The 25,995-nt window shown below is 41.0% G+C and overlaps 1 protein-coding gene across 1 annotated transcript in view; it reads left to right on the plus strand.

Moving 5' to 3' along the window:
- The window catches only part of TRPM3 (transient receptor potential cation channel subfamily M member 3), a 252,456-nt gene that overhangs the window by 57,213 nt on the left and 169,248 nt on the right, over positions 1 to 25,995 (plus strand). Inside the window, exon 8 of the mRNA XM_040620250.1 lies at positions 16,732 to 16,906. Coding sequence (XP_040476184.1) covers positions 16,732 to 16,906 — 175 coding nt within the window. The remainder of the gene's footprint in view (positions 1 to 16,731; positions 16,907 to 25,995) is intronic.

Genomic DNA, 25,995 nt, shown 5'->3' on the forward strand with positions numbered 1-25,995 from the left:
GCCCCCCCCCCCCACTTCTTTAAAGTGATCATTGCCCGTGGCTGCTCTTCCGTCTTGATTAGGGTCAACCATTCAGTAGAAACGCATAGCTAACTTTAGAAAGTTAGGCAAACATGAACTAATGGCAGAACTTGTGCTGACCAAGTCCTTTCTTGCTGTAATAAACAATTTTACAGTGGGATATATTTAGAGAGGATAAGGGGTCTCGTTCTCTAGGGGTCTAAAAAAAAGGAGGGGAGGTGCTGAGATTGTAATTTGCTTGTAAAGCCAGGGAATTTGTCCTAGGACCCCACCAGCCCCTTCCAAGAATTTAAAATAATCTGCCTCTCCCTTCGAATATTATCTGAATCATTTCAAACCATTGAAACTGATGGCTACGAAAGTGAAGTTGATTTCACATAGGCTTGAAAAGTGTCCAGAAATAGGGATCCCAAGGTGTCAGTAATAAAATTATCAGAGATTATAACAGAATACAAATCTTTTAACCTTGAACCCTCAGCGAAAGATCTTAACCCCTAAGGAAAAAGAAAAAAAGGAAAATAGAGATGTTATGCCCTAATACCAGCCAAATAGGCAAATGGTTGATTTTTTTTCTTTTCTTTTTTGGCCTCCAGAGCTGAAACAAACAGGCAGCTCTTCCCCTCAATGAACAGGCTGGCCCTGTTCCGTGAGGACGCCAGATTTCAAAAGCTGCTTGGAGTTCCACATGCCATGGCCCTGCAGGCAAACACTGAGGTCCTAAATCTCAGGCAGAGGAATCAACAGCTCTTGTTGGCTAATGAGCCTTGGCGTCTTGGCGTCTTGGCATCCGCATGGGGTTCTGTGGGCAATTCCTGCTGGAGTGAGGGAGGATGAAAAAAAACAGGTGCACCTTTGCTCAACCAGAGGAGTGAGAATTGAAGAGTCAGGCTTTCTGGTCATCAAACAAATCTGAGCTGAACCTCTCCTCATTAGCAGCATTTTTCCATCCAGAGGGAGAACACAGGAAGTGGGGACCGACTTGGGTGCACATCAGAATTTATTAGGAAATCATGGGGGAGATTCTGAAAGAGACAATTAAGCATGGCGTGCCCACATCGGGAGTTGGGGGAGACGTAGAAAGTTCTCCTCACCCTTGTATTTCCATCCCTAGATTGGGTTTTCATGGCATGCGCTGAGCAGGATCTGTCTTGTTCTGTTGACTTACTTGTTCCCGTTATTCAAGTAATAAGAACCATTGTAGTGAGTATGAATTATGCTTCATAACCTTAGTAGGTCTGTAGGAAACGTCACATAATAAAAATTTTCCTTAATTCAAATAAATCCAATTCCAAGCCCTCTTTCCATCTAGTTTTGGTGAATTTAATCTCAATCTTTATTATTTCTCTCTCTGCTTCCCCCCTCACTCTCTCTCTCCTCCCTCAGTCCCCTCTTCCACCTCTCCCCTTCTCCCCCCTCCTTTCCTGTCTTCTCCCTCTCTCCCCTCCTGCCTGCTCTCTCTCTCAGTCTTATAGTGTACCTGGGAAAGTAGGAAGGGGCCTCTTAATTTCCCTTAGCCAAGGTAACCGTTGCTGCCATGGTCCAGCCTGCATGGTCCCTCCCAGGCCAGGCAGAAGACTCTGGAGCTCCAGTGCTGAGCAGAGTCCCAGGGTGCATTTCTTGGCAGTCCCCCTCAGGCCAGGGGTCCATGCTCATCGCACCATCCTGGAGCTTGCATTTGGGTGGAAGGAAACAGGAAATAAATAAGTAAAACATGTAGTATATTGCATGGTGCTAAATGTTAGGGAGAGAAGTAAGGCAGAGAAGCCAAAAAAGGGAGTGCAAGGAAGGGGCTACAATTTTAAACAGAGTGGTGGAGAAGGCCTCACTGGAAAGGAGACATTTGAGTGAAGACCTTAGGAAGTGAGGGAGCGAGTTATGGAACATCTTGGGGAAGACCATTTCTGGCACGGCAATGAAAAGGCACTGAAGCGGGAATGTGGGCAACACGATTGGAGAGCATCAGGAGGCCTGAGTGGCCATGTGGACAGAACAGGGAGGAGGGGAGCAGGAAAGGAATCTGGGGAAGGAACAAGGGCCAGATCCAGTGAGGAGGGTAAGAACTTTGACTTCTGAGTTCGCCCTGTATGAAATAGTAGCTTGCAGAGTTTTGAGCAAAGGAATAAGTGTTCTTGTATGTTTCAACAGCAGCACCTTACCTACTGAGTTGAGTAGGCTATACAGGGAGTGGGTGTGAAAGCCACCAGTCAAGAGACCATGGCAATAATCTAGGCAAGAGCTGGCGGTGCTTAAACTAGGGGTGGTAGCAGTTGAGGAGGAGAGAAGTGTATTATTCAGCTTATAATTTGAAGGCAGAGCAGGAAGACTTACCATTAAATTAGATACAAGTTGTGAAAGGGAAAAGGTGAGTCTAGGATGACTCCAGGTTGGGGGGGTGCTGCCCAGCTAGAAGAATGCGTTGCTATTTATTCAGATGAAGAAGACCATGGGGATGGAGATGGCAGGTATGAGGCAATATCAGGAGTTTACCTTTGGGCATATCCGATCTGAGACATCTCACAGCCCATGTGGTGATGTCGAAAGGATCGTGGTTGTGCGAGACTAAAGTTCAGTGGAGATATTCAGTCTGGAGATGTAAATATGGAAGTTCTCTGTGTGTAGCGGGTGTATGAAACCATGTGGGTGGGTGGGATCATCCAGGGAGTGTGTGAGGAGAGGAGAGAGGGAACAGCAGAGGACCAGGAGCTGATTCCTCAGAGAGTCCATCTACCAGAGGTCAGGGAGGTGAGAAGGGACCAGCAAAGATGAAGGAGGAGGAGCTAGCAAGGTAAGGAGAAGGAGCTGTTTGGGAGCCAAGTGAAGAACATATTTCCAAGGGGAAGAAATGGCCAACTGGGTCAAGTCAGAAGAGATGTGGGAACTGACCATCAGGGAGGTTGTGAGTCCCTTCTTCCTGTCTCATCTGCTCCCACTTCTCCCCATCAGAGACACTCGCCTTCTCCTCTTCCTCTTCAAGACATGAGTGAGCTTAGGTTCTTAACAAAAGCCATTCAGTGAGTTCACCCTCAGGCCAGCAATGCCAACTTTCCCTGAGGAAAGACAGCCCAGTGGGCCCTTTTGGAAATAAGGAGAAAGAGAAACAAATGGAAAACAAAATATGAATTAATTTGTAACTCAACAAATGATCCTGCTACACTGAAATGGATCACTTCTAGGCAAAGTACCAAGAAGAGAATACATTTGATACAGGTAAATAATATTCAGCGGTACAGTGAAACCCTTACTGAAATAGGATGAAGCAGGAAGCCAGTCATCTTTAAACAGTTGGTTCTAGGGGCTGAACAGCAAGTACAGTACTTATCTTCCAGTAAGGGCCGTGTTCTATCATTCGTGTACTACTGAACTGGATGCCACTGCTTGGCTTACACGGTCAGCTTTCCAACTTGGTTAGTTTCTCATTGATCATAGACATACTCGGGCTTGGCCAACTAACAGATTGTCTCCTAGGAATCATTTTTATCACATTAGGTAGACCCAAAGGTTGACAAACTACTGCCCGTGGGCCAAATCCAGCATGCCATCTGTCTTTGTGAATAAAGCTTTATTGGAACATGGGCACGTCCGTGCTCATTCTTTTGTGTGTACCGTGTGTCTGTGGCTACCCTCATGCAACAGTGGCAGAGTTGAGGACTTACAACAGAGGCTGTCTGGCCTGCAAAGCTGAAAATACTCTCTGGCCTTTGGCGGAAAAAGTTTGCTGACTCCTTGTTTGGACTTTAAAATAGATTCCTGGAAACATAACATGGGTGTTTCAGTTCTACTCCATGGGCTCTCACCTTAAGTTACTGCAAGGGACACATCTTTTTTTTTTTTTAAAGATTTTATTTATTTATTTGACAGAGAGAGACAGCCAGCGAGAGAGGGAACACAAGCAGGGGGAATGGGAGAGGAAGAAGCAGGCTCCCAGCGGAGGAGCCTGATGCGGGGCTCGATCCCAGATCGCTGGGATCACGCCCTGAGCCGAAGGCAGACGCTTAACAACTGCGCCACCCAGGCGCCCCTGCAAGGGACACATCTTAGATTTCCCTTCTTTTCATAGATGGAAGTGTCTTCTACTTACAGCTTAATGCTGGGGCGGTGTTTCTCAAAGTGTAGTCTGTGGACCAGCAGTGATAGCATCACTTGGGAACTTGTTAGAAATGCACGTTCTCAAGTCCCATTTTAGACCTACTTAGAGGCTTTGGGTGGGGTGGGGGGAGGGGAGCAGCAGGGTGTGCTTTACCTGCTCCCCAGGAGATTCTGATGCATGCTACACTCAAGAGCCGTGTACTAGAGCAGACACTGATCAGAAGATCTAAGAGCTTGAAACGGGCGTTTCTACACACCCCTCCCGGTGATAATTTTCAGTGCACGAACTAGTTCTTTATACATTAGCATTAGGGTTTTAAGAACAGTCCTTCGAGGGCCACTTTCTTATATATAACATTAGGGTCGTGCCCTTTCTAGAACGATGGTATTACCACTTACTATTCAGTCAAACGATTCTTGGTGGCAGAGTAGGAATAAGCCCAGTGGCTGTTTCACACCAACATGATAAAGTAGGATAATGAGTGAGTGATTAAGGACCCAAAGTACCACTGGATGCCCCTGGGCCATGACTGTTTGCTGATTTGTCATCCCGGCACTCCAATGTGTTTAAGTGATAGAATGTAATGAGGCATTTATTTATAAGGGAGAAAAGTAGAAGGGATTTATTTTCGGCACCATCAAGGATATGCTAGAATGAGAAAAACTTTAAATCGGTATTTTCCCCTACAGGATTTATGCAGGTGCTGCCGGATTGTAGATGCTATTTTCCTTTGCTTAATGATCTAATCCTTCCCTGGATCTCATCCCTCCGAGTACCTAACAGGAAGGAATATCTCTGATAATGAATAGCTGTGGTTTAGAAGGAGCTGGAAGCCTGATCCCAGGGAATCAGAGAGGGGTCATAGTGAGTCTTGGCCTTATTAAGCCGCGAAGAGATGCAGCAAAGGAACAGCGAGCAGACTCGGGCCCTTTCCTGAATATCCGAGGGTGGCATCCATGTTTAAAATCTTGCACAAATGAGTTTGAGATGCTAAGACCTGAGAAATGTAGAGTGATCCTATGTACTGCTTTGTCCCGGACCAGATAGTTCCGACTTATACCCGTCATCTCACAAAAACTACTAATGATTGATGATCCTTTCGCTTGCAAACGTGTCCTGGATTTGTACATTAATCATCTGGTCACCTCAGTGAGACACAACCCCAAAGAGTACAGCGTGCAGACTCTGCATTTCCTAACAGGCCCCTGTTTGAAGTCCAGTTCAGATAGGCAATTTACTCTCTATGCCTCAGTTTATTTAACCCTAAAATGGGGATAATAATATCTCTATCATAGGGTTGTTGAGCAGACTCAGTAAGCCAGTGCACCCTGCCTTGCTGTTGCCCGTACCTGGTAGGTGCTCAGCAACTGCTCCTTCCCCGAAAAGAAAAAGAACTGTCTTCAGCCATTTGACTGAGCAGACTTCACTACATGAGATCATTCACCACAACCCAGAAATTCATAAGCGACCTTGTTTGGGCTCCATTTGTAACTAGGCTTTTTTAGCATTGTTTCCTTTTGAGGAGGTATAAAAACATAAATAAAAAATTGTCTTTCAGAGAAGGACATATTTGCACTTGAAAAATAATTTCACGTTCACAGGTTTGAACCAGAGGCTCAAGTTTGTTAGATGCTCTGCTGCGAAGTAAAGGCCAGAAAGAGAAATGACAGTATTATAATTCATGGTGTTGGAGCTTGAGAAAGCCCAATAAATTATAGTTCACCCTTGATGGGACAAGATTGAAACTGACTGAGAGTTGAACACCAGAGTCAGGCAGATGGAGATCAAAATATCATTTTTATTAATGGTGAAGTTGTTGGAAATAATGACTTAGTCTGAGGGCCAAATGGGTTTGCCTACTCACTTCAGCCTCCAGACAGCCAACCAGAGAAGAAATTTGTGTCTACAAAAGACACCTTTACTAACAGCGCTGAATGGCACTGGTCCGTGGAGGAAAAGGAAGAAAGAAGCTAAATTCTCTTTAGTGGGAGACTTTGAGTAGATTTATTCTATCTACCCGGGAAACATGGATAGTCACCACCAATCAATTTTATATATGGAGAAGAGTAAGGGAAGAACAAGGGGCTAGGTGTGTTACCCTAACAGACCTCCGTCCACAGAGAACCTTGAGACCAGGGCAAAGAAGGTTCCTCGTGACGTCGTCATTCATATTTCTCACTGAGCATTTAGTCATGGTAACGATTTGATTAGACTTGACACACTGTCTTTTAGAAAAGATGCCAAGATAATCAAAAATTTATCATTTCTCCCAGCTGCTGGTCTGAAATTGGACTAAATGCCATTACTAGCTCCCAAATAATCAGAACACTTCCTTTGTCTCATATATGATAGGGCAGTCGGTTATTTTAATAACCTTGGTGGTGAGTGAAGGTCACTCCTAGGCTGCAGCACCTTAACTGGTGAATCAGATCAATCACCTCAGAGGGAACAGAATTCGGTTGCCACTTCAGTCATGTAGTTCCCTATTCATTTCATCTGGAGGAAGTAGTAGTCTGCGTGGATATCGTTCCAGCAAAGGGAAGAATGTAAACCTTCATTTACGTCTTTCCCCCTCCATAGCCAAGACACCTCGTCACTCCAACTGGGTCCAATTCTGAGAAACAATGAGCCTTCGATTTAAAAGTACAAGACAGCTGAACTGAAATTGGCTCTTTGAGCCACTAAGAATCTGGGCTTGTCCAGACCTAATCCAAATGGACAAGTGAAGTGTGAGCATGCACCCTGGGTGACTCAGCATCTTCTTCTCTAGGTCTCTGACTACTGCTGAGTCCCGTTAGTTAAGGCCTATGAAAGGCCAGCATGAGGCCACTTTTAAGCCATTTATGGCTATCATCTCTACTGTCAGCAGGACCCATCAATAGTTCTGAGATATGGCACTCAGTCCCTTTATAACCACCAACTTATTCCCGTCCCTTCAGCTGTGCTAGTCCCAAGGTCTAGACCCCAGACATTGTGCATTTTAATTTTGTTTTATTTCACAAGTATTTAAACTAACTTCTGTGGATGTTGCCTAAGAGGAATGGGAGATGGGGTTCCATGCCAAGAAACTTAAAATCCAGTGAATAAAGCTTTCATTAAAGCAAGACAGAATAACTGCCAAAAGATATGTAAAAGAAAAACAAATCAACAATGGACTACAAAGGGATGAATGATCAGTACTACCCAAGGGAGCTAGGAAGTGCCTCAGGAATTAGTAACATTTGAACTGGACTTTGAAGACGGAGTTGGGGGTCTCTGAGAGACCACAATAAATAGCACCTGTCTTCCTCATCCAAATTCTGAACAATTTGAGAAATAAAAAAAGTACTTGATGGGACTCAAAATATGTTTTTGTTGTTGGGCAAGTTAGCAGGCATGACTTTAAGTATGTTGCTCAAGTGGGCTTAGTGGCTCCCCCAAATCAGGCAGCAGCCCACAAGGAGCCTTCATCCTTCACCCCAGCACACACAGCTTTAGGCGCAGGGCCCCTGGAGAAGCTGGAAGACCTCATTCTTCCTCATGAAACCAGGAGTGGGGAGAGAGATTCCCCTCTGAAAATTAGGATGGCTAGGAATCCTAGATGGCGGATCATGACAATAGTCTGACAAGACCAGAATTGGGGTGAACAGAGGGTTCTGAGGAGAGATGAGGTTGCAGATGGAGGCTGGGCCAGAACATGGGGAGCCTTGCCTGTCACGTGAAAGGTGTGGGCTTTTGTCTATAAGCAGCAGGAACCCACTAACGACGGCTACAGAGAAAACTGTGTTTATGATGGTAACTAGCTGGTGGTGATTTGCTGTGGACGCAGGGAAATCAGGAAGCACTTGTAGTAGGCCACAGGAACGAGCATACCAAAGAGCATAGACACGGGCATTTGGAATAATTCCTGATTTCATGAGAATTTAAATCAGATCTCAGTGCCCTGGAACTCGGGCCAATTGATTGAGGGGAAATTGCTTGTGTCAGAAAACATCTAAAACTTTCTGTGGAAACGATTACATTGTCATTTAACCTGTAAGAACTCAGGAGATACTTGATGGTAATGCAGTGCCCGGCCTTCCGGCCTTCCTTCTGTGTTCCCCAAGTTTTAGTGAGCGTCTACCCCGTGTAGAGCAGTGTATGGTGTGCAGGGAATATGAAAACAAACCCACCTAATAGAGAGAAGAGGTGCCCAGACCTGTCGTTAATGAGATAAAACTTCAGGATGAAAGGTGCTATGGCAATGTTTTCATTTATAGCAAAGTGATTGATGGACAAATTTATAAAATATATCCATGGCATAGGCCTTTAAAAAAGCAAATGCTACGAGGAAACACAAATGAGATCTGCCCAGTGGGGTAAGAGGGGAAGGGGCTCAGGAAGACTTGTCTTTGGACCTGAGAACTGCAGGATGAGTATGAGTTCCTCACAGAGAGTAAGTCAAGAATATTCCTTAAGGAGAGAAAAGACCTTTTCACGGGCAGGAAGAAGTAATTGCAGCCTGTCCCCACTAATACAAAGGGGGGTTTTTTTTGGAAAGGCAAATTAATACACATGCCACCATTTTGCCATTACCTGCAACATTTCTCTTTCCTACTGTCTCCCTCTCCTCCCACCTCTGTCCTGCCCTGGGGGCTGTGTCTTTCCATGTTTTGTTCAATCCATAATTCCCTGGGCTGCTCTACTGCCTGCTAATTCCACCAAGAAGCCAAAGGAACTTGTATGGGCTGTGGACCTAGATCCTGGCGCATTTATAGGGGAGGATAAGGAAAGCATTATAAAGTAAAATGAGTTAGAACCACTCTGATCACCTTACATTTGAGAAGGCAAGGGATGCCTTTTGATGTGGGTTTTGAGCGGAGTAGAAACTAAGAAGACTCTAGCTTTGTTTGGGAGGGTTTTCTTGTAGACTTAAATCAATTACATTAAAACAGCCTGCAAACAATGGCCTCAAAGAAAACGCTGGCTCTTTCCTTTTATGAAAGTAATACTTGCACCACAGCCCCTGGGATTGGCTGTTCCCTTTCTATTGGAACGATTCACACAGAATGTTACTTGGATGTCCTGGTAACATGCAAACATTAATAGCAGGATATTTCAGTCAGAGCTGGCCATAAGGGAATGACTGTTCCCCATTGACTAAGTCGAAGGCCAAGTTACTTTATTAGCATATAATATACTTGGAGTCGGTTTATGGGTTTTGTTATTTGGCGTTTACATCTTTGTCCAACCCACAGAACTCAAAAGGCTTTCCAAGCTGGTCGAAGCCCTGAGGAGAGGCCAGGGTAGAAGGCATTTGGGGGGTAATACAAAAAGTCACCTAACCCCTTTCAAGAAAGAGTCACCTACCGCAGATCAGAAAGTTTTAGCCTTTTAGATACAAGATAAAAAATTTGTTTTCCTAAGCATATTATTGGCCTGTGTGAGAGAACATGCAAACTTTGGAAAAACGTGTTTCAAATTATTTGTCAGAGCATCCTTTTGGTTTGAACATATGAAATGCATTTATTTTTCTTTCATCCTCATGAATATTTACATATATTTAAAGTAGAAATCTTTTATAAGCTTAATAAATATAAATAAGAAGCTTTATATTTGTGTTTGTTTAACCATATGGTTCTCAAGTGCCAGACTCTGTTCTAAGTGTTTTATAAATAATGACTAATTATAAGTCTCTCTCTCCCTCTCTCTCTTTCTCTCTCTTTCTCACACATGCGCGCACACACACACGCACACCCTTTCACTCCCCCTCACTCAGGCCACATAATGTCTTCTCCATGGTACCCTCTGCCCCTTCCTTTCTTCCTCCATATGCTCTTCTCTGCTTGTTTAATCACCCTTCATGATCCCACCAGAGCCACGGCTCGTAGAGGCCTCACTCCCCGCCAACCCACTTTTCAGTTACTCGCTCCAGACCTAGAGGTTTCCACTCCAATTCCAGGAAGGCAAATGTGGCCCACTGCAGGTCTGGAATCCACCTCTAGTCCAACCAGCTTTGAAAGAAGCCAAATAAGGCCAACCTTCTGTGGATGGGTCAGTTCTCTGATAGGAGAGTGTGGACGTGGAGACCATGACAGACATTTCCAGTACACGTGCCACAGTGTACCGTGGCTGGCCTACAGGATACTTCATTTAATCCACTCGTCCACCCTCCCAGTCTGTCCTTTGCCCTCTGATGGCCTGACAGAAAATCGAAGCGGGACAGCCTCCAACATCAAAGCCAGCCAGTGGGAGCTAATACAGCATTCCTATGAAAATACTGGTGACACTGATAATGCACAAAATAGATTAGCTCAACAATATTGAAAGCAAGCTGGACAAAAAGGTTTTTGCCATATTATTTTGACAGATTTTGCATTCTCTGTCCCCAGGAAAAGAAAGACTACACCATCAGCTTTCAATCATTTATCACTAGAAAGCTCCCATTAATTCGAACTCTGTATCTGTAGTGTCTTAACAACCACCTCTCTCTGGCCAAATTTGCTGAGATTTTAAATGGCAAGATAAAATACACATGTGTGTTTATCTGGCATATTGACATTAGCTATAAACAGGAAGGACTGTATATGGAGGGGACCCATTAAGTTAAATTTCAGTAAGGGAATTGCCGTAGGAATTGGTGATGATAGGAAAGGACCTTTAAGAAATTCGCATTATTTTCCCCCTGCCTAGTCCTAAAGGGAATTGGAAATTTATACATTGGCAAGTCCCAACCACTGGGAAAGACCCCAGCCATCTTTCCAGGAATTTCCTTTCCACTCGAGAACAATAAGTATCCAGAAGTGAAGCACCTTGTTTTATGTTGCTTTATTTTCGCTGCCTAATAGTTTGTGTGGCCCTTCATATCTCCAAGTGCTTTCCTAAGCGTCAGTTGAGGTGCAGAATTCTAGTGGCAAGAAGGTATAGTAATTATGATGACGCACAGGAGTGGTTTGCAGTGGGTTTGGCATTCACCAATTGTTACATCACCAGGATTCACCAACAGATAATTGGGTTTGTTACCCATTTCCAAGTAAGGCCAGCCACATTCCAGTTATAGCTCTGTTGTCTTGAATAGATAGTATATTCTACCTCTAGAACTAAGGCAATATCCAAAACATCTCCTTCCACAGAAGACTGAAAAGATCTTTTCAGAAGAAAAAAAGTATTTTCTTATGTCATTCCCTAGATGTTTTTTCTTATGTCATTCCCTAGATATTTTGTTACGTCATTCCCTAGATATTTTCTTATGTCATTCCCTAGATATTTTCTTGGGCTTGCTCTGTTCCTTGGTAGCTCAGTGATTTCCAATTGTGTTTCCTTTCACAAAATACAGCATATTAAAATACTCCCTTTCTGGGCAATAATATTCTATAGTTGTACCTGAATATTCAAGTGTTATGAATCTTCCTAATTATAAGAAGCACCTTAAACTTAATGAACAAGAATAGTTTTGAGTGTTGTCAGTTGAACACAAGTGACTACCATATTTACGTACTTTTCATAAATCTATCCACAATTTCTCCGACCATAGAAGAGAAGCACTAACTAGTTACGAGTATCAGGAATCTCATTCTGAAACTGTTGAAAGTTATGTATTATGCAAACTTCAGCCCTTACTGCTCAAGTAGGTAGCAAATTGGTGTCCATTAAAATGAGGCAAACATCTTACTGCTTCTCTTCCCATCGCTGTAGGAATCGCTAATTCCTAATCGCACCCCCCAAGTCTGTGCAAGGTTCTGTTTGAAAAATGCAAAATCTTAGGCAGTTGCTGAGTTTTTATGGCTTTCTTATGTAGTCCAATTACAGGAGATAATGACCAGTGTTCTGTTGGTAGAGTCAACCATAGAACCAAAGTCCAGGCGATTCAAGTGAGAAGTTGGATGAGGGGACATGTTCAATGCTTTACAATTTTATGCCAGTTTTAATTATGCAACTTTGAAATTGTGAAACATAAACTATACTGGTAAAGTCTTACCATATGCATAATTTCAAAGCATGTGAATTCTCCACATAAACTTCCAAATCATCAAGAATCACATAATCCCAGAGGTGGTGAGGCCAGTGAATTAACTGTGTTTGTGTTATTGCTACACAGTTTCAGGGGCTTGACAGAAATGCCCACCCACCATTGACAGACTCAGTCTTGAATTCGTTAAGATCATCAGGAAGTGATCTCTCACAGAAAGTTTGAACACTCCTTTCTAAATGGCTTCTACTGTAATAATCACACGATCTGTGGCTTACGTCATTGTGGTCTACCTAAGATCAACCTTCTATGCTCCATCTTCATGTAAATATGAACCATTTCCCAATAGAAAATAAGCTATTCCTTAGGCCCATAGGCATCTCAGATCATGTATGGTGATAGTGACAGAAAACCAAAGTGTTCATCTCCGTCAATCAAAATTCTCACGTTATCCAGGCGTTTCACTACAACAGACTGAATGTTTTCACAAATGCCTGAACTGGTCATAGAATATGATCTCAAGTCAGCAGAAAGAAAGGGCTGGGGGCTTTTGGAATTTTAAGACATTCTCCTATTCTTGCCGCCTCCCTTCCTCACAACACCCAACCCAGTTTTTGCTTAACCAATTTTGACACTTTCTGCCTTATTGGGAGCCCAAGCTAAAGGACACAGCAGTCAGAACAAAGTGTAACCGAAGTCCAAGAGATTATCTTCTGCATAAGCAGAAGTCAGCTTAAGCAACTCTACATTACTCTCAAATTAAATTCTAATGGAAATCTCTGAGAACTACTGAAAGCCCTTGGTTATGATAGAAAATGAAAAATTATTGTGATCAACTAAGGAATTAACCTATTTTTCCTGAAAAGCACAGGAATATTCACCAAAAAAAAAAAAAAAGAAAAGAAAAGAAAAAAAAAAGTCCCCGAGGGCTCTAGATAAAATCAAAAAAGTTTCTTGAATAATTTGGTGAATGGCTAGTAGGTTTAGCTGAGCATGATCGCAATTTGCACTTATCTTCAAAGGAATTTATGTTAATTTTGTTATGGGCATAAAGAAAATAGTGGCGGGCCACGTGAATTGAGCTATCTAATGGATTCTAGAAAGAAAAAATGTTTTAAGTCATTAATAGAAAATGTACTGCTCTTGATAGTTTACAAAGCTTTTTCTTTACTAATGAGGTCATATAGTACAGAGTCTAACTTTTGTATTTGTGACTTTCTCTAGGGTATTTTTAATATCCTGTGTCCCCAATGTAACTTAGAAACTAAAGTGTGAACAGAAGAAATAAAGAGGGGCGCCTGGGTGGCTCAGTCGTTAAGCGTCTGCCTTTGGCTCAGGGCATGATCCCTGTGTTCTGGGATCGAGCCCCACATCAGGCTCCTCTGCTGTGTTCTCTCTCCCGCTGGCTGTCTCTCTCTCTCTGTTAAATAAATAAAAATCTTTAAAAAAAAAAAAAAGTAGAAATAAAGAAAAACGAGAGAGAGAGAATGAAGGGAAGGGTGATATCCTACAGACAGTGTTTACTGTGTAAGTTTGGCCAATCTAACCAGATAGCAATAGTATGATATAGTTCCCTCGGGCATAGAGTTTCGTTTGAAAACCCATTTGAGAACTTCTCGAACAGGCTTCAGTGAGCTTCATAAAATAACGCAAGCTGATGCTCTTTGCAACCATAACAATGTGCTTAATTTAGGGTGGAGTTTTGTAGAGGGTCCATTTTCAGGTTTTTCACGAGTTGCTCTCAAAGATTCATAAACCCTTGAAATTGCATAGATGCATTTTTTGACTATCCTTATGTGTGTTTATTTTTCTGGAGAAAGAGTCACTAGCTTTCATCAGATTCACAAAAGTATTCGGAGACCCTTGTCTCCAAAACATAGGCTAAGAACCATTGTTTTTGTTCATCACTGATTATTTGATATCAGAAGCAAAGGCTGTGTGTGTGTGTGTGTGTGTGTGTGTGTGTGTGTGTGTGTGTGTGTGTTTGTGTCTGTGTTGTGTCCTGACAGAAAGACTTGATGTTACCATATTCTGGCAGGTTTAGTTTACATAAAGTATGATATTTTTACATATAGCCTCATTCTCTACCTCCCATAACTAAGAAATTCAAAAGTACTTTATTTTAGACTATAAGAGCTTTTGTTGTCTATGGAACAAATTTCCATGTATTATCACTGTAGGAAATGGAAGAGAATTTAGAGGCCAGATATTTTCAGTACTTTTGAAAAGGGAGATGGTATCTTGATACTTCATCCAATTTTTAGCACTGGATCATAATATAATAATAATAATATAAATTAATATAGTTGTTCTCATCCTTGCAATTGAGAATGGCTTCATTCCAAATATAGGAAATTTGATCATCTAAAATGTTTCTGTGTTTCTAGGGGTTACAACAATATGGTATATTGATAAATACATTGATATGAAATCATTTGACAGTTTATTGCTCTCCAGTCATCCTATGAAAATTGATCCTTTGCACCTATGTATCCTCTCAAAGGGAAGAGACGTTTCCAGCCATCTTGCCTATTGTCTGGTAGAGTGTAGATCACTGGAAATTTTAGAAGGCCCATTCTAAGACTTCTTTCTCCATGAGAACATTGAGTGGATCAGGATTGGTCTCTGAGTTTGAATAAAGATTCCACTGACAGAATCAGTGCCCAAGATCAGAATTTGGCAAATGCCTCTCTTGGGAGATCCTAGAATGAGTCTAAATATATCATTTGGTATAAAACAGCAAGTATAGCGTATTATTGTTCCTTGATATGAAGCAATACGATAGCATGTACTAATGCAAGGAAAAGGGAAAATTAAATAGCATAGTTCTTTGGGAAATACCTCATAAAAATTTTAAACATTGGAAAAGAGACCCTTTTCCAACACATATTAAAATACAAACCCATGTAGGAGTGGGTATTTCCTAGGTCAGCAAGTTCTCTTCCAAAAGAAGTGTGCTGTATTAACATTTCAAGTTAGCCCTTAATTTTCAAAGAGCCTTTCAACAGGAATTTACCATGCCTCTTGATCAGCTGTGGGGAAAATGTCTCCTTCAGAGATACGTAAATAGCGTTTTGAAGGGACATTTTATCTGAATCATTTAGGGCCTTTGAACCAAAGGGGAGCAGCACTGACATTTTGCTTCCCTCTCCTTGGATTTGAAGGAGGAATTCTCAAACCTTCTCCATGCACAGAAACATCAAATGGCCCCACGGGTCATCACTCTCTTCTAATTCCTTCTGGAGCACAAAAAGGAATCTTGGGACCCACAATTGTCATTTTTTTTACATTTTTAAAATGTTGACTTAAAAACAGCACCCATTTTTGTGTAACTGACATTTTGGACCATTCCTTTAGGATGAAAATCAAACCATGAAAAACACTGACTTAGAAAAGAGATGCCCCCAGGATACTGATAATACTGTAGAAGTGTAACAGGTCACCCAAGTCAAATACAATCTTATTAATGGAGCAAACCTCATACTATTATTTCTCACAGGGCAGCAGGTTCTGGATAAAAGAAAAAGGAAAACCAGGAGGAGGGGGAAAGGGGAAAACTGAGATGACTAAAGGCTTTTTTTTTAGTTCATATTTACAGAAGTGGTACAGAATCTTGATTATTTCTTTTTTAAGATAACTGCTCTGTACAAAACCATCTCGTTTTTATGGTACTGCTCAATTCCCTAACTATTCTGGGAAGGTGAAGAGTGAGAAAATGCGGTGTGATACCAAAATGAGCAAAAAAAGTTATTTGATGAACCATGATGACACTTGAGAGGTCACTTGAAAACGAACTTCATTTCTTTTTCATTGTGTCTCTCATGAACATTTGTTTTTAATACACGTCTTTAATAAGTTCGGTTGAACCCTACGTGAGTGCCGATGTTAGAGCAATTTTTACATCTTCTAGCTCACCATTAATAGCTTAAATACTATAGAAAAGGTCTGTGACACCCTTGAATTCAACAACTGAATTCAACCACTGGTTCCGGACTCCCCACCATGTGCCTGGCACCTTGCTCAGTGGTGAAGGACACAGTAATGTCAGGGGGCAGATGCCATGTCTCCTGGGTTCTTAATCATGACTGTTATGCTGTTAAGAACCCATAATCAAGCAGATCATTTATGGTCAGATATAGATGGACCCCTAATGTAGCCAGTAGTTGACTCCACAAGTGCAAATATGCCCCTAGCTGATTTTGATAGTCTTTAATAAAGAGAACCATTCAGGCATTTTCCTAGTTAGCCCTGTGATGATGTCAGGATCTGACCTGTTTTAAATTCCCATTTTTCATGTAAGAAACTGAACCACCGGGTATATAGCAGACTTGCTTAAGGTCACATTTAGCTTCCAGTCCTTCAGTTGCTGGCTCAGGGCTTCATCTACTAACCAATTCCTTCCTCTCCCTCCTCGCCCTATGCACCATCCCCTGTAAAGTCCGGCGTGGGTGCTTCACCGGCCCCAGCACCCCAGGAGCTCTGTGGAGAGGGCAAAGTCAGACTCTCTGGTGGGAAGATTCTGCAAAAGGATTTTCTGTAGAATTTTTGCTCCGTATTTTATCCCTTCGTATGTTGTGATCTCCCCCGTGCTCAGTAATTTTAGTTTGTGCTTTTTGTTTCCCTTTTTGTTTCTTTGGTTTGCTGGCTTTGTGTTCTTTTCTCTTTTTTTTCCTTTTCTTTTCCTTTTTTAATGCAGGAATCGGTCAAGGCGTTCCGGTGGTGGCGCTCATTGTGGAAGGAGGACCCAATGTGATCTCGATTGTCTTGGAGTACCTTCGAGACACCCCTCCCGTGCCCGTTGTTGTCTGTGATGGGAGTGGACGGGCATCTGACATCCTGGCATTTGGGCATAAATATTCAGAAGAAGGCGGGTAGGTAATTTGCCAGGCCCCATAAGAGACCTTTGAGTGCAAAGCCTGTGTTTCAAACTCTGGAAGTTGATATCAGTTGATGGAGACATTTGGTCTGGGAAGGTGGTGGGGAAGAGCAGGGGGACATATTCTAGATGTCCTATGAAGTGAGAAATTCCATGACAGCCCCCCTAGACTAAACTAATAAGGAAGACAAAAGGGAAGGAAGGATCATAGCACTTGGTATCCTTTCTCTTCTCTTCATTTCTTTTCTCTTTTGCTCCTCCTGCTAAGGAGAAGCAGGGACTAGGCTTGAACACATAAAGCCCAGCGAGTCTGGACCCTGTGGTTCATGTGAGTACCTTGGGAGAAGCTGGGATGTGCAGCTTCCAGGCTCAGCCTCACCAAACTGCTGCATGCTCACAAAGGCCAAAGGTTTGCCAAAACTTTTGGTGGCCTGTGCTGTCAAATCCTTCTAGATCGGCTCAGAAAGCAGAGCCTCTAACCTCTCTGGTCCTCTCTACACCCTTCCTGGTCTCCTGCCTGTGCACTTCCCTTGGTCTGTCTGTCCCCTATTGCTACTTTCAATAGTCCAAAGCCCCAACCCCACAGAGGACTTCCCTTCCCAGCCTTCCCTGCCAATCTGAGGTCCCACCCAGTGAATGGTAGGTAAAATCCAAGCACTCTTGCATATTATTAGATCAAAGTAGCTCATCCCAAGGTGTGAATGAGTTTAAAGAGGAAAATTCAGGAGGAGTAATTGAATTTTTATTTATTTTTACTTTTTTTTAAAGTTTTTACTTATTTAAGAAATCCCCCACCCAACATGGGGCTTGAACTCATGGCCCCAAGATTAAGAGCCGCACGCTCTTCTGACTGAGACAGCCAGGCACCCCCAGTCATTGACTTTTTAAATAAGGAACTTCCTCCCCTAATCAATTCTCCTAACACGTGAACCTGGTGGGAGAAAGGAGCCCCAAAAGAAATGGGATCTTTTTTCATCCCTTTTACAAACATACACAAAGTGCCTACTGGGGGCCATGCACTAAGATGGGAAAAAGCATAACAACTCTTCCTACCCTAGGAAGTCTAGTAAGTAGACAAGCATGTAATGATAATGGTGACCGGTGAGCTTGCCGAGTGCAAGATACTCCCTGCCCCACCTGTCTGCCAGGTAGCCGTTAACACAGCACCCTGCCCTGGTAAGCGTATGAACCTAAATATAGGAGAGTCATGGGCCCTCCAGCTAACACAGCAAACAGTGACAGTGATTTCAGGCCCCCTTAAAGCTTTCTATATGAAAAAAACAAAAACAAAAAATCAAAATTCATAAGCATGGACTTGGAATTTGCTTCCTGGTAAATTTAAGTTACTTTTATCTTCTCTTTTTGTTGTAAATGTTGGTCCATTCTCTAGCTAAAAAATGGAAAAGAACATTTGCCCAAAAACCTCTATGTCGATTACCAACCAGAGCTCAGAATCTTCAACTGCACTTTGCTTTTATTAAAAATTTAGCCATAGTTCTCATTCATTTAAATATAGCAACATTTTCCTTTTTCAAAAATAACTAAAGAACTTACAGTTTTTAGCTTTGGCTTACTTTTTGGCCTCCTAGTGCTTGTAATTATTGTATTGTGTTTCCACAAAGTAGATACAAGGTTGCATTCAGAATGCACATTTCCTTTTCAGAAAATTCATGGAAAAGTGAGCTGTTCATCTCCGTATTTCAGGTTTTCTGGGTCTGTACACAAAGAAGGTCTGGACCCAGGACCTACTTTTTGTCCTTCTTGTGGGTTGTATACTTTGAAAATGTTACAATTTTTTGATTAGTTGCTCTTCCTGATTCTGTTGTGTATATAGGAGAAATGTTACATGGTTTACTGCTTGGGCGGGAGGGGCAGGTGTCTCTATATTATTTAACTGAGGGGACAGATACACAGAGCAATTATGTGCTTGCCCACAATCCCAGGCCAGGATTCTTTCTGGGCTGTTATAAAAATTCTCTTAAACAGATTTTGTGGTATGTGCCTTCATGTTTCTTATGTACAGTGATACTTTTACTTATAAGAGCACTTGAGTTCCCTTTAACTTCCCCTTTGCATTATAATTTCTTAATTTTTTGTATTATTCCGTGTATTCCCAAAAGATAAAATGAATGCATTCCTGGCTGTAGACCAATGTCCAACCTGCCCAATGTGGGTTTCTTTTTTTTTTTTTCCTTTTTCTTTTTTTTTAAGTTTTGTTTTCAAAGTTTTTATTTAAATTCCCATTAGTTAACACACAGTATAATATTAGTTTCAGGTGTCATGTAGATTCCCTTCTGCCCAAACGAAGAGTCAGAAATACCATGCCCTTTTAACTTTAATCGGCAATTTTAGTTTTAAAACCAAAGTTTAGTTTTAGTTCTGATTATTTTATGACCAAAATAGGCAAAAGCATAATCTACACGGTATCTGTGCAAACATATAAACCATGATTGATTATCAAAGAATTAACTAGCATGAAGATAAAGAATTGAGATATAATTTCTTACCTTGGGAATCATGAAAATTAAAACTTTAAAAATTTTAAGAAACACTTAGGAACAATGATTAAGAAAATAGAAATTTTAAGAGAAGTTTTGTAGTTGCCAATCCAAATATATAAATCTGTATTTATTTATTTTATTGGTTGTTACGATAAAAGTATGCTCTTGCTCCAGGAAAGCAATTATAAATTTATCCTGATCAAATGAATTCATGACATTTCTCTGGGCCATCAGAATGACTGCCAGAATTAATCATGTTTATTTAGCTTGAATTAAGAAGTTATCTAGCCACACACAGGCAGCCAATTTAAAAAAGCACTTCCAAAGAACATTATTTTGCCAGAGCGTGTATTCTTTATGCTGAAAAAAAAAACAAAAAAAACAACCAAAACGAGCCCATCTCAGACTTCATTCACCAAGAATTTCTTCTTTGATTCCCAAAAAGTCCAACAGAGTTGGGACATATTTCACTACAAATAAATATAAATGTATAACTATGTGTTCATGTAAACAAACCTATATAAATAAGTAGGTGTAACTGTACATATGAAATTGATTATAGAAAACACACACACCTTGTTTACAAAATCTGAATCAGAGTTTGGAATCATTGATTTTTATTTTTCAGTTATTTTGGTAGTTTAAATATGCTTTAAAATGTTTTCAACTCATTACCGATGGTTAAATAAATAATACAGGTCCAAGGACTTGTAAATGTGTATATTCAGCTCTAAAGCTTTTCATTTTATAATCTTAAAGAAGCGAATGAAATTTACACACCTTCTATTTTAACTTTTGCGAACTTGATATTTTGCCTTTAAATTCCGTGTTATTAACCACCTTCCAAGAATATGAATTTGAAAGGGCATCACTTTGGAAGCAAACTATAATTGGCAAAACTAATTAACTTTTGTAGATGAGATTACTTGAAGTAGAGGAAGACAGGCCGTATCTATCCCAACGCAAATGAGTTTGGATAAACTGGGAGGCATTTGCAATTAAATTCTTACCTTTGCCTTCTTCTCTGTCTCTACCCCATGGCATAGGTTCCCCAAAAGAAATGGCCAAATTCTCTTTTCCCCTTATTGTCATAATGGATTTTCTATTTCTCATCTGTCATAGTTTAAAATGAGTCACAAGTCACTTTCCCTAACTAATTTTATTCCTTAAAAATCTTATCAAAATATTTTTTCTGAATCATGAGTGACTAAACACTGCAAACAGAAACAGATTAATGCCACCCATGGGGCATTAGATTTGGTTACCTACCTTTTCATATACTAAGATTCCACTTTTTGCTGCTGACCAAGCCAGCTGACCAATATCACCCATTGTCAGGAACACCTTTCAGGCGATAGGTGTCTGCAGTTGAAGTCAGAGATTGCTTGAAAATTCATAATCTAGGTTTCAGATTGCAGAGAAACGTGGTCCAGCTCATTTATCAGTCAGTGAGAAAGCGCCGCACAGATGAAAAATGTCCGCGTGAAAAAACATCTGAATGAATGTGCATTCTGAGATGGTGCTCCTCGTTCATCTGGATTTTATTGCCGATCCTTACATTTATTTTGGGGTCTTCTTCCCATAAATAATGATCTGGAATTACCATTTTTAGACCGCCTAGGACGAGAAGCAGAACCTATGGTAGCAGAAAGCCTTAGAGGTCTTAAGTAGTCTGTTGATAACTTTTGGGAAGTTATCAATGGGGCAGATACCAATAGACTCTTCCCATTCTTATGTGTCAGTGGAATTTGTATTAGATATTGTGGAGAAGCACTGAGGAATGGCTTGCTCCTGAGGACAGAAATAGATAAGAAAATCAAAAAAATCAGATAAAAAAATCTGATTTTCCCTGTTTAACGGGAGCTTACTAAAGTTCCCTACGTTCTTTGATTAGCTGAGATAAAGGCATAAATGGAAAACAAAGTGGAGATGATTAAGGAAATATACGTTGCATGGCTTCACATTATATCGCTCTACCCTAGCACAGATGTAACAGAAGTTTCTCTCCAAGTGCACCTCAAAATGACCAAAATCAGGTGGAAGTCGCCAGAAAACTAGCCATTTTAGAAATCTAGGTGTAGTCTGTATTCCCTAGGGTGTATCACTCTATGCAATGGTTACTAATGCTCTCTTCTGCTGCTTGAGATTTTCATCTACGGCTGAAGGATGTCACAGCCCTATCATTTATCTCTATGAGATCTGCTGAAAGGAAGTAATTGATCTCAGTGGTTTGTATCCCAGTATGATTTAGACATAATTGGAATGTCAAGTGAGAAAGAAGGAAACAAATATCAAGCCTGCTGACTTCGTGTCCATTTCAGTTTCCATTAATTTCATCTTACCTTGTCTCTTCTAGAATTTTCTATAAGAAATTAGCATGTCAAAACTTGATTCTGTTTTGTAACTTTCCCAGAAGGGAAGGAAAGAAAGTTGGAAACATCTTGTACAGACAAAGGATCTTGAGGGCTTTATTTATAAAGTGTTGTTTTTGTAACTTTTCTAAGTTAACATTTATTGAGCATCCACTGTATGCACGGGACTGCTAGAGAATGAGCAAGACATGGCCCTGTCCTAGATTCTATAATGGAGATTAAAACATAGCCATGAATACAGATAACGAGAAGGTCACTGTGCTGTGTGCTGTGATAAACGTACAAAGTGTTTCGAGCCCAGAAGACAAAGTACTTGAGTGCGGCATTCCACCCAAGAATCTGTTCAGTGGAAAGCGTATGTTAATTACCCACAAAATGGCAATATAGTGACTCTGTTGCTCCTGTTCTCCTTGTCCATCAAAAACTGGATCCAAACTGAGGATCAGCATGAATGACCAAGAAAAAGCTAGTATTTGACCCTCTTTTATGTAACTCAACACAGAAAAGAATCAGTCTGCATAGTACTGAAGGAAAGTCAGTAAAAGGGATAATTTTATGCGACAGTGTGTTTGTAGGTGTATGTATATATTATTACATTGAATTTATACATACTCAAATTTATACATATATTTATTGTATATATTATATTAATTATATATTTTATATAATTATAATCAATATATTAATATATAATGTATAGGTTACAAATAGAATTTTTAAAATATATTTTATATATTAATATATTTTATATATTAATATTATATTATGTATTATATTACATTAGTATATCTTATATATATTGAATTCATATATTTCAATTTAATGAAATCAATTTAAATGACTAATTTAATAAAATCATATATAATATATATGTGTTATATATATTATATATATGCTAATGCCTATAATTATTGAATTGCAATTTTGCAATTTTTATATTGCAAAAAGTTCCCTCTGTGGACTATATTAAAGATATTGCAGTATAGATACCTGTGTCATTGTCTCCCAAGTTCCACAAGGCTGGAGTAGCTTCATGTATTTAGGAAAGTTCAGAATAAAATACTGCTGTCTTCCAGTTTGTTGCTTGACTCCTCCGTGTCGTGTCAGCATGGAGAGAACAAAGCACTGACTTTAAAACAATTACCTAGCTAGCATTCATGGAAGAAAGTACTAGTGAGGGGAAAGTTTTATTGATCTCAATTGGTCAGTCAGTTCTCCGCATTGATTAAATTTGCTTTAGAATTGCTCAGCTCCAAGGTGGGAAAGTGTGGCCTTGCATATAAACAGCAAACATCAGAAAAAAAACATAGAGCCGAGTAATCCATCGTGATAAAGCAATCCTTTTCAGAGAACCACTGCCCACGACTTTTAGACAGCCCGTCGATGCCAAGTGATAGATTAATCAAAGGGTAGATTAACCATGCTCCTCTGAGGTTTGCTTAGCTAACTTCTTGACCACTTGTGACACACAAAACATTGAAAGTAGGCATGTAGTTATCACACTTCAGCATGCCTGAGAATGCGTTAGGAGACGCTGATTCCCCTGAATCTCCTGATTCTGTGTACCTGGGCTGGGGTGCAGGAAACTGTCCTTGAAACCAAAATCCCGGTGATGCCGGGGAACCTGAGCGGCTCAGTCAGTTAAGCATCTACTCTCGATTTCGGCTCAGGTCATGATCGCAGGCTCTTGGGATCCAGCCCCATGTAGGGCTCCACACTCAGCAGGGGGTCTCCTTGAGATTCTCTTGCTCCCTCTTCCTCTGCACTTACCCCCTGCTTGCTGGCTCTCTCTCTCTCTCTCAAAAATAAATCTTGGGGAAAATAAATCCCAGTGATTCCAACCAGAGTGGTCCATGGACCACACGTTCAGAAGCTCTTTTTAAACGTGTAAGAATGAGCTTTGTCTTCATACTTCCCTGATGTTTTCGGAAAGCGCTTCCTCACTTTCTGCGTGTCACACACATGCTGGGCACACCAGCCATTGCTTTGTTACCACAAGCACTTTGTACCCACTGCCAACTTTTGTCTCTGGAACCCAGTTGACTTGAAAAGTTTATTTAGCACAAATCACCTCATTTATTTCTTGGTCACAGCTGTTCTTGGTTCCAAACATCTGTTAGACTTGAAAATCCCTCCCTTGAAGAGAAAGCTTTGCCACAGAAATACTCGTTTTGACAGGACTGGTAGGTTTCTCTGTTCATATTTTTATTTACATGGATTTCTTAAGGGCGTTCAGTTCACTTCTTTCTTTTGAAAATGATTTTCTGACTAGTTCAAAATGGATGACCAATTTCAAAAGGGAAAAGAAAAAGAGGATGAGAAATGTAAAAGTGTTTAGACCCGCAGTGGTGCTAGTTGTGAATGACGGCTTTCTCTGCTGTTGGAGAGGCCACTGGCAGTCATCAAGACCACTACGTTCAGCTTTAGAAGGTCCTAGCTCATTTCCTTAGACTTTATAATTGCAGGGGACAACCCTTTAAGAGTCCCAGTTTCCCACTTGCCTGTAACACTGATTTTCACTTTCTGAAAGCCCTTGAGTCCCTTCTCATACAAAACCTCAGAAGTGTAATATGTAAGAGAGACGAGATACATACATGTTTACTCTGGTGAAGCTGGGGATGGAAGGCCTAGACCAGTGGTTCTCAAGTTTTTATCTTGCATCAGAATCCCCTGGAGGGCTTGTTAAAAATCAAATACTGGGCTCCATCTCAGATTGTCTGATTCAGTCTGATTGACCAGGTGATTTGCACTTCCAAGAAGTACCAGGACATGCGGATGCTGTTGGTCCAGGGACCATAACTTGAGAACCACTGGTCTAGAGCCCCCTCTCTCTGCCTGGCTCTCACCCACTAAGGCAGCTCTGAGGCAGATTTGGAGTACCTCCTCAAAATTCTAGGGACTTCTTTGTGGAACCCCGTTGAAGACCATTAATCCACAGGTCAAGTCCACATTCCTTTGCTTGGACTCAAGACCCTTTGCATTCTGGCCCCAGCCTCTCTCTAGGGCCATCTCAACAAACCTTCCCTTCACCAGACAACCAAACTGAATTGTCCTCCCCACTGCTGCCGTACGCTTCTCTGCCTTAGCATGAGATGTACACGCATATTTCCTTACCTCTCCTGCAAAATAGCCTCACCCTCTCTCATGAAGAGAAGTCATGAGGACTTTAAAATCCACACGTACATTTAAAATGAATCTGAGGGAGCCTCAGATAATAAAATGCCCTGATATTTAATTCCTCTACCTTAGAGGAGATGAATTTTGAGTCATCCTGGAGGACACGAGAACCTACAGCTTTTAGAAACAGAGTGAATTAACATCTCACCCGGTGGTATCATTAATAATAGATAATGTTTGCAATGTTCTTAATGGATTTCCATTAGATTCCCCATGCAATTCTCATTGTTGATTATGGACCACAGGATTCATAAAAACTAAATACAGCAGTGACCACCTGCTACCAAAGCTGCTTCCACCAGAGACATGCTAAAGATGCATTAAAGTAGCATTCTAAGGTCAACTCACATCTGTATTACTGTTGTCAGGAAAAGTCTCCACTTGGCTTCAGTGATGCTTTCTCTTTAATTGTCATAATTGCTGGACAACTGTTCTAGAGTTGATATACATATTTATTGTGTTTTCTGTAGATATTCAATGCAAATCAAGTATCCATAAGCAGTGATCCCTAAAGTAAGAATTACAAAATCAATTCCTTTAAGTTCACGGAAGTCCGAGTTCAGTGTCTTGGAGACAAACCTAAAATTTGGAGTTCTTCAACCCTGTGATCTCCTTGGTATTCACCATTTGATAGTATATTTGAGATTTTATTTTCTCTAATGCAGGCATGACAAATAGCTTTCATCTTGAATGTCAACAACGATCCGCTGGTACCAGTGCCCTAGAATGTTGTGTTGAGAATGAGTCTGAGGCCACATTTGGGCTCAGGGGAAAGATGTCTGTGGTGGATTCACAATGATGCCAAGAAAGAAATGTACAGTCAACATGCTATGGATGGCTACTTTTATTCTGGAGTGAAGACAAAGCGTTATAGATAACCCCATGTATCACTACCAGGCAATCATCAAGTTGCACATTGAATTATGAAACCATGGGAAGAATAAGAAATTTATCTGCCTCAAAGACATCTGGGAAATAGTCAATGTTTCATCAGTACTGTGAGGCACATCAGTCTAAACTGTCTGACAATATGA

Source organism: Ursus maritimus, unplaced genomic scaffold (assembly GCF_017311325.1).
Source record: "Ursus maritimus isolate PB19 unplaced genomic scaffold, ASM1731132v1 scaffold_34, whole genome shotgun sequence".
Lineage (NCBI taxonomy): Eukaryota > Metazoa > Chordata > Mammalia > Carnivora > Ursidae > Ursus > Ursus maritimus.